The sequence below is a fragment of the Lampris incognitus genome, chromosome 5 (assembly GCF_029633865.1).
Source record: "Lampris incognitus isolate fLamInc1 chromosome 5, fLamInc1.hap2, whole genome shotgun sequence".
Taxonomy (NCBI): domain Eukaryota; kingdom Metazoa; phylum Chordata; class Actinopteri; order Lampriformes; family Lampridae; genus Lampris; species Lampris incognitus.
Genome location: NC_079215.1, coordinates 63,096,055 through 63,109,738, shown reverse-complemented (window position 1 = coordinate 63,109,738; position 13,684 = coordinate 63,096,055). Strand labels below are relative to the sequence as shown.

General features: G+C 46.7%; 1 protein-coding gene across 1 annotated transcript in view; it reads left to right on the top strand.

The window, feature by feature from the left end:
* The window catches only part of LOC130113248 (immunoglobulin mu heavy chain-like), a 192,585-nt gene extending 181,714 nt beyond the window's left edge, over positions 1-10,871 (top strand). The window contains exons 6-14 of the mRNA XM_056280816.1: positions 2,811-3,128; positions 3,541-3,840; positions 3,922-4,236; positions 4,349-4,633; positions 4,924-5,247; positions 5,927-6,250; positions 7,503-7,790; positions 9,871-10,016; positions 10,579-10,871. Coding sequence (XP_056136791.1) covers positions 2,811-3,128; positions 3,541-3,840; positions 3,922-4,236; positions 4,349-4,633; positions 4,924-5,247; positions 5,927-6,250; positions 7,503-7,790; positions 9,871-10,016; positions 10,579-10,608 — 2,330 coding nt within the window. The 3' untranslated portion in view covers positions 10,609-10,871. The remainder of the gene's footprint in view (positions 1-2,810; positions 3,129-3,540; positions 3,841-3,921; positions 4,237-4,348; positions 4,634-4,923; positions 5,248-5,926; positions 6,251-7,502; positions 7,791-9,870; positions 10,017-10,578) is intronic.
* The last annotated feature ends 2,813 nt before the right edge of the window (positions 10,872-13,684 follow it).

The window sequence follows — 13,684 nt, the reverse complement described above, 5'->3', positions numbered from 1 at the left end:
CTATCAAGTAATAATATTGGGTCGTGTAAGGATGTGTAGTCTCTATATGGTGGCTATTGTATGAAATCTTAATTTATTTGAAATTCAGTGGAGGACAAAGGTAAAACTGCCAATGTAACACCACGTTAATCTCTTCATGCAGAATTTATTTTTCTGACAGACAACCAGTGGGGTCATACCACAGAGACGGAGCAAGATAGCACCGGGAAAACAGCCATTACCTTCATCATCCTCTTCCTCATCACTCTGTTCTATAGCGTCGGAACCACTGCCATCAAGGTAGTGAGCCTCCATTACAAAACGTTAAGGATGAAATAGTTTCTGAGACAGCATGGTTTGATAAGTTAGAGTTCAATATCTGGCATTGGTATATCATGCAACTTGGATTTAGCATATTTCCCGGACTATAAGTCGCTGTTCTTTTACTCGTCTGGCTGCTCCTGCGATATATATTCCAAAGCCATTTCATTCATTCATTATCCAAGCCGCTTGTCCCAACTGGGGTGGCGGGGATGCTGGAGCCTATCCCAGCAGTCATTGGGCGGTAGGCGGGGAGACACCCTGGACAGGCCGCCAGTCCATCACAAGGTCCTATCCCAGCAGTCATAAAAAGAGTCGTATTGTTAATTAGATTAACAGTGAGGCGACACAATAACTCAGACGGATAGCACGCTGATTCAGCTTGACTGTCTTTTTGCTGAAGGCCTTCTTCTGTGGTGTTACATGTCATTCAACAGGTACGTTACAGCAGCAGCGCCACCACAGGCTAAGCCTAGTTACTACACATCACATCTCCCTCTTTCAAGCAGAACACCTGAACATGTAACCGAAGCAAATAAACCTCAGTCCTGTAACACCACAGATGCAGGAGGTCGAGTCTTCTTGTAGGTTACAGTAGTCCCCCTCTCCCGGAAGCGCGCCCTCGCGCTTAGTTTTTCCCGCGCGCTCTGAAAAGACTTATGAGGATCTGCACACTTCCGGACACCACAGCTGCCACCAATGTAACCGAGCATATCTTCCGCCCGCTGCGGGATTCGAACCAGCGTTGTACTGCACCACGAGGCGGAATCGCTAACCGCTCGACCAAAGGGGCCAATCTCAGCCAATCACAGCGCGTGTTACAAAGATCAAAGGATGGCCAGACTCTCTCTATACACACGGCGCTGTCCTGGTCGCTGCACTAGCGCCTCCTCTGGTCGGTCGGGGTGGCTGTTCAGGGGGAGGGGGAACTGGGGGGAATAGCTTGAGCCTCCCACGCTCTACGTCCCCCTGGTGAAACTCCTCACTGTCAGGTGAAAAGAAGCGGCTGGTGACTCCACATGTATCAGAGGAGGCATGTGGTAGTCTGCAGCCCTCCCTGCATCAGCAGAGGGGGGGGGGGCAGAGACCGGGACGGCTCGGAAGAGAGGGGTAATTGGCCGGGTACAACTGGGGAGAAAAGGGGGGAAATCACAAAAGAGAAAAAAGGAAGGAATAAATGCAGTGGGAGCAGGATTAAGAAAACAGTGCCGTGCAGGGGTCTACACCCCGAGTATACATAGACACCGAAGAGACTTGTTGTTTCCTCACAACATGTTTTTCTCTCTGAGTGAGACTTATACTGCGATTCCCTTGTGGTCCGGGAGATGTGGTAATGCAACACAATCCTGTACAACTACACACAACAACAGGGTTTGAATAAGGTTAAATGAAACAAAGAGAAACGATCAAGAATGAAAACACACAAAGCTGTTGTCCTGTGGCAGTGAGGAAAAGAAGAAGGATGATGTTATAAAAGATGGCTGAGACACAACACATGTCATTACTAGAGACACAACATAGTGATTCTTCTTCTGTTTCTGAGTCAGTCTTTCTCTTCTTTTTCCTTTCCAGATTAAATGAAAACATGGAAAAGGTGACGAGTGATTGCTTTAAAAAGTAATGTTTCACATGTTGGTTCTTTGTCTACTCATTTGTTCAGAATGTAAGTGTTCACAACCGTCATTTCTCTCATTCACTATGTCGGCTTTGTATTCTCATTGAAAATAATAAATGTGTAACTGAAGAAAATGATTTAGGGAACTGGTACTTTTTCTCTCCTACTTCTTCGAGTAGGTTCTCATTGGGGTCCTGTTGGCTTTTAAATGATCAGATCTAATTTAATATCTGCCTCTCATATTGGTGCTGGTTCTGCCTTTGAAACGTGTTTAACTGCAGCTTGTTTGCTTTGAAATGTGTATTTTACTTTGCACCGCCCCGCAGCTGGACTTACCAGACCATGTCCAGCTCCATATTCAAATGGACCGTTACTGCGGTGTGGTGGTAAAAACAGGCCAGAGAACTCAGTCAAGCAGCACAACAGAGAGAGAAGCCCACATGTAAATACTTCTGAGATATTTAGAGTTACAGTTTAGTTCCCTATCTGGCAGAGCCAAACTTCACACCTGCTGTTGGCGACGCACCGCTGCTCTGTTCAGTCTTTCACTTCTGTTTTTCGGGAGCTTTTTTTGGTACCAGCATGTTATCCAACGCTTCCGCCTGCTTCCTGCCTGTTTCGCTCAGCCCTGCCCTGCTCTAGCTTTTGTGCAACAGCCATCCAGCTCCACCCGAAACTAAGCTCCTGCCACTGTGACAGTACATCTGCGCCCTCTAGCCTGGGTAACAAGACAACAGACTTAGTACTGACGGTAGACTTGGTGACATGTACACACGTCACAACAGGTATGTGTATCTCCAGCGGCTCTGAAAAAGGGCCCGAGCCATCAAACATTCACGTTGAACACTCTAGATGAAAAGAAACGCTTATCTTATACATACTTCCTGTGTCTCAGTGCAGCGGGTTGTCCATCCGACCGTCACCATGTCCCCTGACTGGAGGTGGGTCTCTGGGGCTGCAGAAGTGAGCCTTGTGTGCACCTACAGCAGTTACTACCCAGACGACCTAGAGGTGCAGTGGCAAATAGACAGCCGTGCTGTCGACATCGTTCCGGTCCAAAAGAAGTTTCAAGCTGTGGAAAAGGAGGGAAAAACTTTCAGCCTAAGGAGCCAGATTGAGTTGGACCGGAAAAACTGGACAAATGGCTCAAATGTCACGTGCAAGTCCAAACACCACGACGCCGAGTTGAGCAAAACAATCAGTATTTGTGCAAGTAAGTGCGGCTACTTCTCAGTGACGATGCAGCAGTGTCGTTGCTCCATCACTCCTCTCAACATACGCGTTTCACACTACAACTCCTTTAAAATGTACATTTAGGGGCGTCAGCAGAACACAACTGATGACAAAAGTCTAAACATTCAGAGAGAAGATGTTGAGCTTGGCAAATGCATGTTTGATTGATGAAGTTAAAGATAAGTTACAAGAAGTAACATCCAGGATGTTTGGTCTGACTTGATCAATGCTCTCAAGTTAAATTAACTTGATTTTTGACTCGTTTGACCAGCAAATGATTTGAACGATAATCATGAGAGATGTTGCCACTGGATATAAAGATTTAAAGATATGATATGGCTGTTATGGAGTCAGATAAACACGACTTCACTAAACAAGTGATCTTTTGGCAGTTTACCCTTCCTCCCCTCCTTGCATTCACCTGGAGACCCCCAGCTTCAAAACAGTGATGATGGCAAAGCCTGAGGTGACGGCTACGTGTGTGGTTGAGACTGTCTATGATGCCAAGGTGACCTGGCATGTCGATGGGGAAGAAATCTCGGCCACAAGAACCGTGCCGAACCGGACCGGCAGCAAGACCTATTTCAGCAGCAACCTGACTGTTTCCACAGACAAGTGGATGACGTACAGTCGCGTGACATGTAGGGCTGAACACCCCTGCTCCCCTCCAGCTGAAAAGACGGTGGATATAAGTAAGTCACCTGTACCAAATGATGTTCATGTGATATTTGATACAACTGAACTCTGCAGCAACCCCTGTGTTTGTTTCAAAGGGCTTACAGCGGACAGGGCCCCGTCGGTGCTGATCAGAAGATCTCTGCCACACTTGCCTCATGGAGACGATGCCGTGCTGGAGTGTGATGTCAGACAACTCTCCTCTAGCGACCTCTACGTCACCTTTCAGGCCAACGGAAGTGACATATCTGAAAAACAATTTGTTGATCTTTCCAAAGCCACAGGCCTCACTTCAACCACTCTCCAGTTCTCAGTTCCAAAAACCCACCAGGGAAAAGACAACACGTTCACCTGCAAAGTGAACCAAGGCTTCGTCAACAGCTCGGTATCAGACTCAACCGGACGGATTTTTGGTAGGTGACCAGCTGAACTTCTGTTGTCAGTTGTGTTTAGTCTGTTGGTGTCCAATGTCTCTTTGTCAAACTCTTTCAATAGTAATTCTTGACTTTGTGTGGGGACATTTAGGTGACCTGTCAATGGAGCTTCTTCTGGTCCCCAGTAAAGACTCAGGACAACAGAAACTCTTGTGTATTGGCTGGGGTTTCAGTCCCCAAATCAAATGGCTTTCTGGGTCTCAGGACAGATCGGCATCAACTAAAGACATCTTATTAGGTGAAGACGGTCGTGTGGCAGTAATCAGTCATCTCAATGTGCCTCAAAACGAGTGGACAAAAGCAGTGGTCTTTACTTGTGAAGTCTCTGACAAGGTTTTAAATAAAACTGTCCGCGATGAAATGGGCTTCTGTTCAGGTAAAGTGAAACAAAAAGGGAAGTAAAAACCTACACTAACTGTAGAATAACAGTCACTACCCCGAAGTAAATATGAAAATATAGTGTTTATAATTCCACTTATAACTGTACATTCAGAATATTTCTAAATGTATTTTCATGATCAATAAGAGTTCCACGATGAGTCATCCAGTATTAAGGAGCTGTATTTTATATATCATTTGGTCTTTATTTAATGATATGCCAGTCAGATATGTACATCATAGTCTTGTTCACTTTGACAAGGAACATTTTTTTTATTTTATTTTCAATAACAGCAGCATCATCTCGGAAAGCTGGTGTCTTCATTCAGGGTCCAGCTCTCCAGGAACTGCAGACGGATGAACAGTTGGCTTTCACCTGTCTTCTGGTTGGTCAAAATCTTGAAGATTTCTCCATCACTTGGAAAGTTGGTGGAAATAAGTCTCAGAGGGCATTGACTGAACCACGGCTGAGTCACGACAATGGGACCGAGACCATTCGTAGCTTCCTGAACGTATCAGCAAAGGCTTGGCTCACATATACACAAGTATCCTGTGAGGGGAAGCACCTATGCTCCACACAGGGTTACGAGACGCACATAAGCAGAAGTAGAGGTATCCTTACCAACACAAGCATAAAGTTGACCTGCAGCCTCAGGCCCCGGTCACACCAGAAACTGGCAGTGCAAAAGAATGTTGCGTGCTCCTGTGGGAACAAACTTGCTGACCAAAAAACACTCAGCACAGTGAAATGAATGGAACATGGTGAGACCATCCAGTCTTGCTTCACAACCAACTGCAAACCACGCTGCATTTCTCTTGTGTAGTAATTTATCTTCTGGCAGAGCACAATAGTTAAAACTGGATGATTTAACGCTAGTGAAACAGGGAGCTTCCTCCATTTTGGATCCTCACTAGCCACTGCCCCATCAGATGCCAACGCAGTCCAAGCAGTTCTGCTACTGGTTGACGGTGTGAATTTGCATGTCAGAGTTCCCCAAAGCTGAACTCTACGTGACGTCATCGAGAAATTTACTTTGCTACCGGATGCAAATCCACTGATAGCAACAGTTTCATTCAGAGTAGTTGGTTTTGGCGGGAAACATCCCTGTCGTAAATGCTGGTGTGACCAGGGCCTTAATATTGCAGGACGAACGGGTGGCATCAATAATCAACCCTGCATTAATACCTCACCATTATCTAAACTGTCGCTTGTGCTCCCATAAATGAAATGATGGAAATGAAAAGAGCAAAATACTCTGCTCATTGTTGTCTTCCTTTTTCCTTTCAAAAGATCCTAAGCCGCCATTTGTGAAGATAACAAGGCTGAATGACACGGACCTGCCGGGCTCAAACATGGAAACGCTCATTTGCCTTGTGACTGGATTTTCCCCCTCTGGCATCTTAGTGTTTTGGGAGAAGGACGCCTTGAGGCTGCCAGTATCACAATATACTATCAGCCCTGTCTGGAAATACACAGACAGCAACACCTTCTCACTGAACAGCAGACTGAACATATCCCGGCGGTCCGAGAGGGACCAGGAAGCAGCATATTCCTGTGTAGTAAAACACGAGTCATATGAGGAACTATTCAAAAGCACAGTACAACCTGTGTTTGGTAAGCAGTAAATGATAATATTTAGTAGAAGGAAGCATCAGCACTTGTAATGTACAGTTGTCTAAAAGAATAGTTGGGTTTCCAGGGTTTCTATTGTGTATCCTACTTAGACAAAGTCAGACAACTCGTGGGTGCATGTGGCTGTGCTTGCAGGGTGAAGGTAGGTTGACAGGGAGTCTGGCCTCGCTGAGCTCAGCTGCTGCAGGTCTACCGGGATCCTCTTAAAAGAAGGGAAACACACTTTCTTTGAAACCGAGTGTTCATACTTGTTACTCGCTAGCCTGCCATTCACCATTTCTCTTCATTCTACGAATGGTCCAAGTAGATATCCATCATCTGAGCTAAGCTAGGCTAAACTCACCGTTCAACGTACCTTCAAACTACACACAGATATAACAGGGCCTCCAGGTGGCATGGCGGTCTATTCCGTTGCCTACCAACATGGGGATTGCCGGTTCGAATCCCCGTGTTACCTCCGGCTTGGTCGGGCGTCCCTATAGACACAATGGGCCGTGTTTGTAGGTGGGAAGCCGGATGTGGGTATGTGTCCTGGTCGCTGCACTAGCGCCTCCTCTGGTCGGCCAGGGCGCCTGTCAAGGCGGAAGGGGGAACTAGGGGGATTAGCTGATCCTCCCACGCGCTACCTCCCCCTGGTGAAACTCCTCACTGTCAGGTGAAATGAAGCGGCTGGTGACTCCACATGTATCGGAGGCGGCATGTGGTAGTCTGCAGCCCTCCCCGGATCGGCAGAGGGGGTGGAGCAGCGACCTGGACAGCTGCACAGTGCCGATTCCGGTTTCTACTGCAGTGGTCATACTAGTTTCCTGTTTGTTGGCGCGTGCTATTGACAGTGGCATATTTTCCGCGATGCCTGCAAGATTTGCCATGGATCAATGTCAACGACATGCACACAACTGTCGACAAACCTTCACCTGCACCTCCCAGCAAGCGGGTGAAAAGGTTCAAGTTGTACATATCAAGTTACGGCCACCATTATGAGGACGAGCAGACGAGCAGACGGACGGGATTGTGGACGTAACTGGATATGTACAACTTGAACCTTTCCACCCGTTTGCTGGCAGGTGCAGGTGAAGGTTTATTGACTCAGACATCAGGTTTAAAAGGCGTTCCCGGAGCAGCCGGAAGGTTTCATTTCACTGGGCTGAACATACTTTCTCATGGGTGTCATACATAGTGGATCTTAATTCTCTATATTCAAAGAACATTTATAAAAGTGACACGTGTTCCCCAGCTCCAGTGACACCGAGTCCACCTTCAGTCACCCTCCTCCATGGCCCTGGCGAGCTTGTGTGTCTGGCAAATGGTTTCAGGCCTGCACCGGTGAACATCAGCTGGTTCCTTGATGAGACTACAGAGTTGTGGAGCTACAACACCAGTGAGCCACACAGAGGACCACAGGGGGACTTCAGCGTCCAGAGCCGACTCCGCCTGCCCCCTGTTGACTGGCCACTCGGGGCAGTCTACACTTGCAGGGTGACACATGTTACCCTGACACTGGCCTTAAATTTCACCAAACCAAGTAAGTAAACGACTCATTGACACGTCACACGAGAAGATGAAACGGTTCTCCCACAAAATATCAAAGCTCGACCAGAAAGATGTCTCGTGCACTGGCGCCACGTGGTCCCTGTAGCCCGCGGCCGTGAGCCACGGTAGTTTGAACTCTTCTTGCTCTGAGCTGAAAGGGGGAGATGTGGGTTTCTGCACTGTGGGGTAGTAGGGCCTCATAAAACCCATTTTACTTTTTTCTCCATTCCGTTTTATTTTTTCCCAGTTTCGGGATTTCCGGTTTTCTTTTTTCCTGGATTCTCTCTTTTCTTCTTTGTTTAACTGTATAGATTTAATCATTTAATCACTGCCACTTGTCCCATGTCCCCTCGGGGGTGAAGAAAGTAGTGCTGGTTCTGATTAACTGTCTACATTTAAGTTTTTACTTATTTTACCAATTTCTTACAAGATATCGTTGTATAATAAATGTAAACAAGACAATAAAAACAATCATAAAATGTTAAAATGCTTCCAAAAAGGGCTTCAAATCTTAGAGACTGGGTGGACTTAACACAGTCGACCTGATAAAGGACAAACTCAGTATTCTATAAAATAATGAGCTCTCTAACGGGACGATGGGCTCAGCACTACTGTAACAACACCACATCTTGCACCACAGGACTTCACCATGGGCAGGAGTGGGACTTGCAGCGGTCACTTGCTGCCTTCTCCTTCTGTCGTCGCCTCTTGTTCTGCTGCTTAGTGGCTTCTGGACTTCACCGGCACACCAGCACACAACTGCTTGGACAAGGACAGATCATTGTAATGATCACGTGACCATACTGGGCCTGTCCCATTACCCGCACCTAAGTTACCAGGGTTCCTAGTAAGCTAGGCCCTACTTGGTTGCATTTTCCTGACTGTGGTAAGACGGCAAGTGTGGGCCAAGGCTGTGCAGAACTTGTGAAGCAAAGTCGCACACTGAGGTGTTGTTGTCACCACGTCACTCACGCTACAGCTAAACACTTGTTTTAGCCACCGGCAAGCTGTGGGCTGCTGACTTCAAGATTATTCAGTGACATCTGCTCTCAACTTTAACACACTTACTGACTCACGAGGCGTCTGGGTAGTGTAGTGGTCTATTCTGTTGCCTACCAACACGGGGCTCGCCGGTTCGAATCCCCGTGTTACCTCCGGCTTGGTCGGGCATCCCTACAGACACAATTGGCTGTGTCTGCGGGTGGGAAGCTGGATGTGGGTGTGTGTCCTGGTCGCTACACTAGCGCCTCCTGTGGTTGGTCTGCTCGGGGGGGGGTGACTGGCGGGAATAGTGTGATCTTCCCACGCGCTACGTCCCCCTGGTGAAACTCCTCACTGTCAGGTGAAAAGAAGCGGCTGGGGACTCCACATGTATCGGAGGAGGCATGTGGTAGTCTGCAGCCCTCCCCACATCAGCAGAAGGGTGGAGCAGCAAGCGGGACGGCTCGGAAGGCTGAGTTTGTTACCTCAGCCTCATTTTTTTGATTAGTCATCAAATATTCAACAGTGAGGTGTAGTAAATGTGTAATAAGCTGTGCTAAGATGATAACAGGTGTTAAAAAGATAGCCTACATTAAAAACACTTCTTGTCCGTCGTTTCGGCAGCCATTGTTCCTCCAACACCGGCAGCAACATGGCGGCTACACGTGACTCTGGACACTGTTCTGGAGCGGTATCAGCATCAGGGTGCACCCAGTGTCGGTCACGTGGACTGTAGGCTGAACGCTTTTCAGATGTAGGACACACTTGGACCACATGGAAAGGTGCACTTATGACCACAGAGTTTCAGGGGTTCTGCATTTTACTCCAGACCCTCTACACACCGAGACCCCGTCTGCAAGCTCTGCAGAATGTCCAGGCCTCTGACGGGCGATGTCGTCCACTTTATACACATGGACTACGTACATACACCAGTGTGCTGCATGACAAATGACTTGCATTGTGAGAGCATGTTACCCCTGCAAGGGGTAAAATGTCCCTTCAGAAACATCTGGGCAGGGGTTTTATGTCTGTGGTGCAGTCATTTCATTAAAGATGGTCTTTAATTCAGCAAACATCATCTACTGTTACAGAACTTCTAGACCATGTGTACGTTGACCAGAACCAGCATGATGTTGTTATTCAAGATGTGGAGGAAGAAGACTGGTACATGGCCTTCACTTTCCTCCTGCTCTTCTTCATTTCCCTTCTCTATGGAGTGACAGTCACCCTCATAAAGGTGAGCATATGAGCAGCGGCTCTGAACGGCTTTGGCAGCATTTTGTGTCACTGGTATGATTTACCTCTGTTAACATGAATACATGCTGGTTATATGCAGGTAAACTATTTATCCATATTCATTATGGTCTAAAACGTAAGACAGCACCCATCCTGATGTGTTTCCAGCCTGCTGGAACTTTCTGGTATCACAGCAGTTACACATGCTGTTCAGTTTTGTGCCAGAACCAAGATGAAATCAGAATAAGACAAACAAGATGTTGATATGGTGTCTTATGATATCTAAAGTGTGTGTGACTTCAAAAAATGTGTTATTTTTAGTTAATTTCTGCACATATCTTACAAAAGACCATTTACATTTTTTAATATATATTTTTCCTTTCAGACTAAATGACATCCCAAGACAGATCCAACGGATTCCTGTCTATGGCCGGAAATGTGGATTTTTTTTTCTTTCCTTTTCTTTTCTTTTTAACGGGCAGATATATACGTATATATAAAGTTTACCCATTCTCTTAATGTTTGTTCATGTAAGCTGATTTGAGTAATTCCATCTTGTACAGTCGAACCCGCTTCAGTGGAGAACAGCCTGACAACTCGAGGGTTGTTCACATCTTTATGCCAGAACAACAACGGCTCAGTCCAGACCCCTCTTAGACCACTCCGGTCTCTCCGGACCTGTCTTTCAATACTACTCAGCTTGATTTAGTGACGTGGACACCAAGTGGTCAGCACCGCTTCCACCCAGCCAGAGGGCCCCTGTGTATCCCAGCCCATCTGTGTGGAGATCCACGTGCTCCCTGTGTGTGCACGGGGTTGGGTTACACATGCTCTCCTCCCGCTGCACAAAGGTGTGTATTTTAGATGAAGTGGAAACTCTTAATTGTGTGTGGGATGTCCGTTGTTCCTCTCTGACTTCCACCCTCAGCCAGAACCCCGAATAAGGTCAAGACAGTGACTGGACAGTGGATGGATGAATGGACGCATGGATGGAGTATAACAAATTATGTCATCTCATTAGTTTTTCAGTGTCATATCTGGTGTAGTAATGTGCATATTGGCAATTTGTCATCGCCGCTTTCTACATTGCAGAGAGTAACACAAATACTAAAACATTACAGTTGTATTTAACTTGTCATGGCTGATGATTGAAAATGCAGTCACGTGTCATTTTCACCTCGTGAAATGAATTAAAGTGTTTACATGAATTTGTGTGTCGGCGTGCTGATTATTCCCCGTCTGATAGGATATTAAAAGTGGTGTATAAATAACACTTTGATTGCTTGCTTGATATCAAAACAAACCACTCAACTCACTCCTCGGGACCATCTATGCAAGGCATTAGTTTCAATTTTGTCTAACCGCTGCTGTACCAAGAGTATCCACAAGAGGGAGCCGTAACCCCATTTTCAAACTTACATTTATTGGACTTTGCATTTTATAAATCACAGAATCAGCATGAAATAAATCCAGTATAATTCCCATCCCTCCTCTGCTCCCTAACACGTCTCCTACCCCCCCCAACCAACATCCTTCGAAATAACATCAAGTACAAATAAATATATGACAGATATACAATGACCTCATTCACATAAACACACAAGGGAGAAAATAAAAATAAAATGATAAAAATACACTCATTTTTATCTTTTTAAACTAATTCTTCATTAGACTGCTGCAGTTCTGCTCCAACCAAGAAAAGATTAGGTTCTGAACTATCCAGTCTGTTATTTGGGTTAGGTTCTCATAGTAGGTAAGAAAAGGCCTCCAGACTCTTTCAAATGTATTTGCTTTCCCCTTCAATGTAAACTAGATTGTTTCGAGCTTCAGGTGAAACATCATCTCTTTAAGCCATCTGGTCTGGGATGGTGGCCCCGCTCTCTTCCAGTTGAGGAGGATGAGACGGCGAGCTAACAGGGTAGTAAAGGCAACCACGTGGCACATTTCAGTCGACCACACTGCGTCCTCTGGCCTCAGTCCAAACAGGGCACTAATGGGCTGAGGGACAACTGTCCTATTATACACGTCACTAAGGGATTCAAAGACCTTTTCCCAAAAAGTCTGAGGGCTTGAGCGTGACCAAAACATGTGCAGCCAGTTTGCAGTGGTGGTCTTCCACCGGTCACAGGTGGGATCAGTGTTTGGGTACATCCTTGCCCGTTTCTCCTTAGTGAGATGAAGACGGTGAACTATCTTGAATTGTATTAGACCGAGTCTAGCACAAGGAGATGAGGAGTGCACTAGGTCGAGAACTCTAGTCCACCGGTCCTCCGCAAAAGACAGGCCGAGGTCTTGTTCCCCAACTGTCCTTAGGTTGTTTAGAGACTGTGGGTTAAAAGTGTTAATTACATCATGCATCCAGGAGATGGCGCCTGTGAGACTAGTGTTAAATCCTAAAAGAGCATCTAAGGGGGTGCTTGGAGGTGGCTCTGGGAAAGGGTGATAGCCTTTTGTACAAAGTGCCGAACCTGAAGGTGTCGAACTCCATTTTATCTTCAGCTGTAATGTTTCGTCTGTCCCCACGTGAAAGACAAGTCAAGTCATGTGTGGCAGTGGCACTGGTCTGTATGCAGATGCTCACAGGTTTGAAATCATCTGGAGATATCTAATGGCAGAAGTCAGGGCAGCACCTCCTGGACAACACAAACAGCAACAGTCGAAGGAAAGAGAGAGGGGAGAGAGAGAGAGGGGGGGGAGAGAGGGGGGGACAACTGTCTGTGGTTGCGAACACTTGTGTGTGTGTGTGGGGGGGGGGGTGATCCATCCAGCATCCAAACTGCTTATCCAACTGGGGTCGCGGGATGCTGGAGTCTATCCCAGCAGTCATTGGGCGGCAGGCGGGGAGACACCCTGGACAGGCCGCCAGGCCATCACAGGGCCGAGAGACACACACACACACACACACACACACCCACACACACACACACACACAGAGACACACACACACACAATGTAGTACGACCGATCCACCTGACCTACAGGTCTTTGGACTGTGGGAGGAAACCGGAGGAAACCCACGCAGACACGGGGAGAACATGCAAACTCCACACACAGGACGACCCGGGACGACCCCCAAGGTTGGACTACCCGGGGGCTCGAACCCAGAACCTTCTTGCTGCGAGGCGACCGCGCTAACCACTGCGCCACCGTGCCGCCCACACACTTCATTGAAAGCTCACCGCCATCGGAGCAGCTTAAAGCAACGTCAGCGTTTTACCTGCCTTTTCTCTTCATGGAGGACGAAACTGGCTCCACATATTGTTCTTCATCACAACAGGAACAAGGTGGTCATTCAAGAAGGAAACGTGTCATCTTCTCTTTCATTAGCGCCACGTGTTAGACGTTCCTTACAAAAACAAGAAACATGCATATTTACTGAATATGAAACATATAATCTGTTTCAACATGAATAAAAACAAAGATAACAAGAATCAATGAAGAATCAAGAACAATGTGTTGTCATTTCTATCATGTAACGGAAGTTCCTTTCACCCGCCCACAGCAGTGCAACACAAAAGATAAAAACATCCACATTTCCAAAAGCACCAAAACCAGAAAACAAAGCCAAACACACACACGGAGTTAACAACACAGTGTGTTCAGTGCAACACAGTCCAAAAACTCCGCTGTCTGGATAATGAAGCCAAGCAGCATGACTGTCGGAACTTC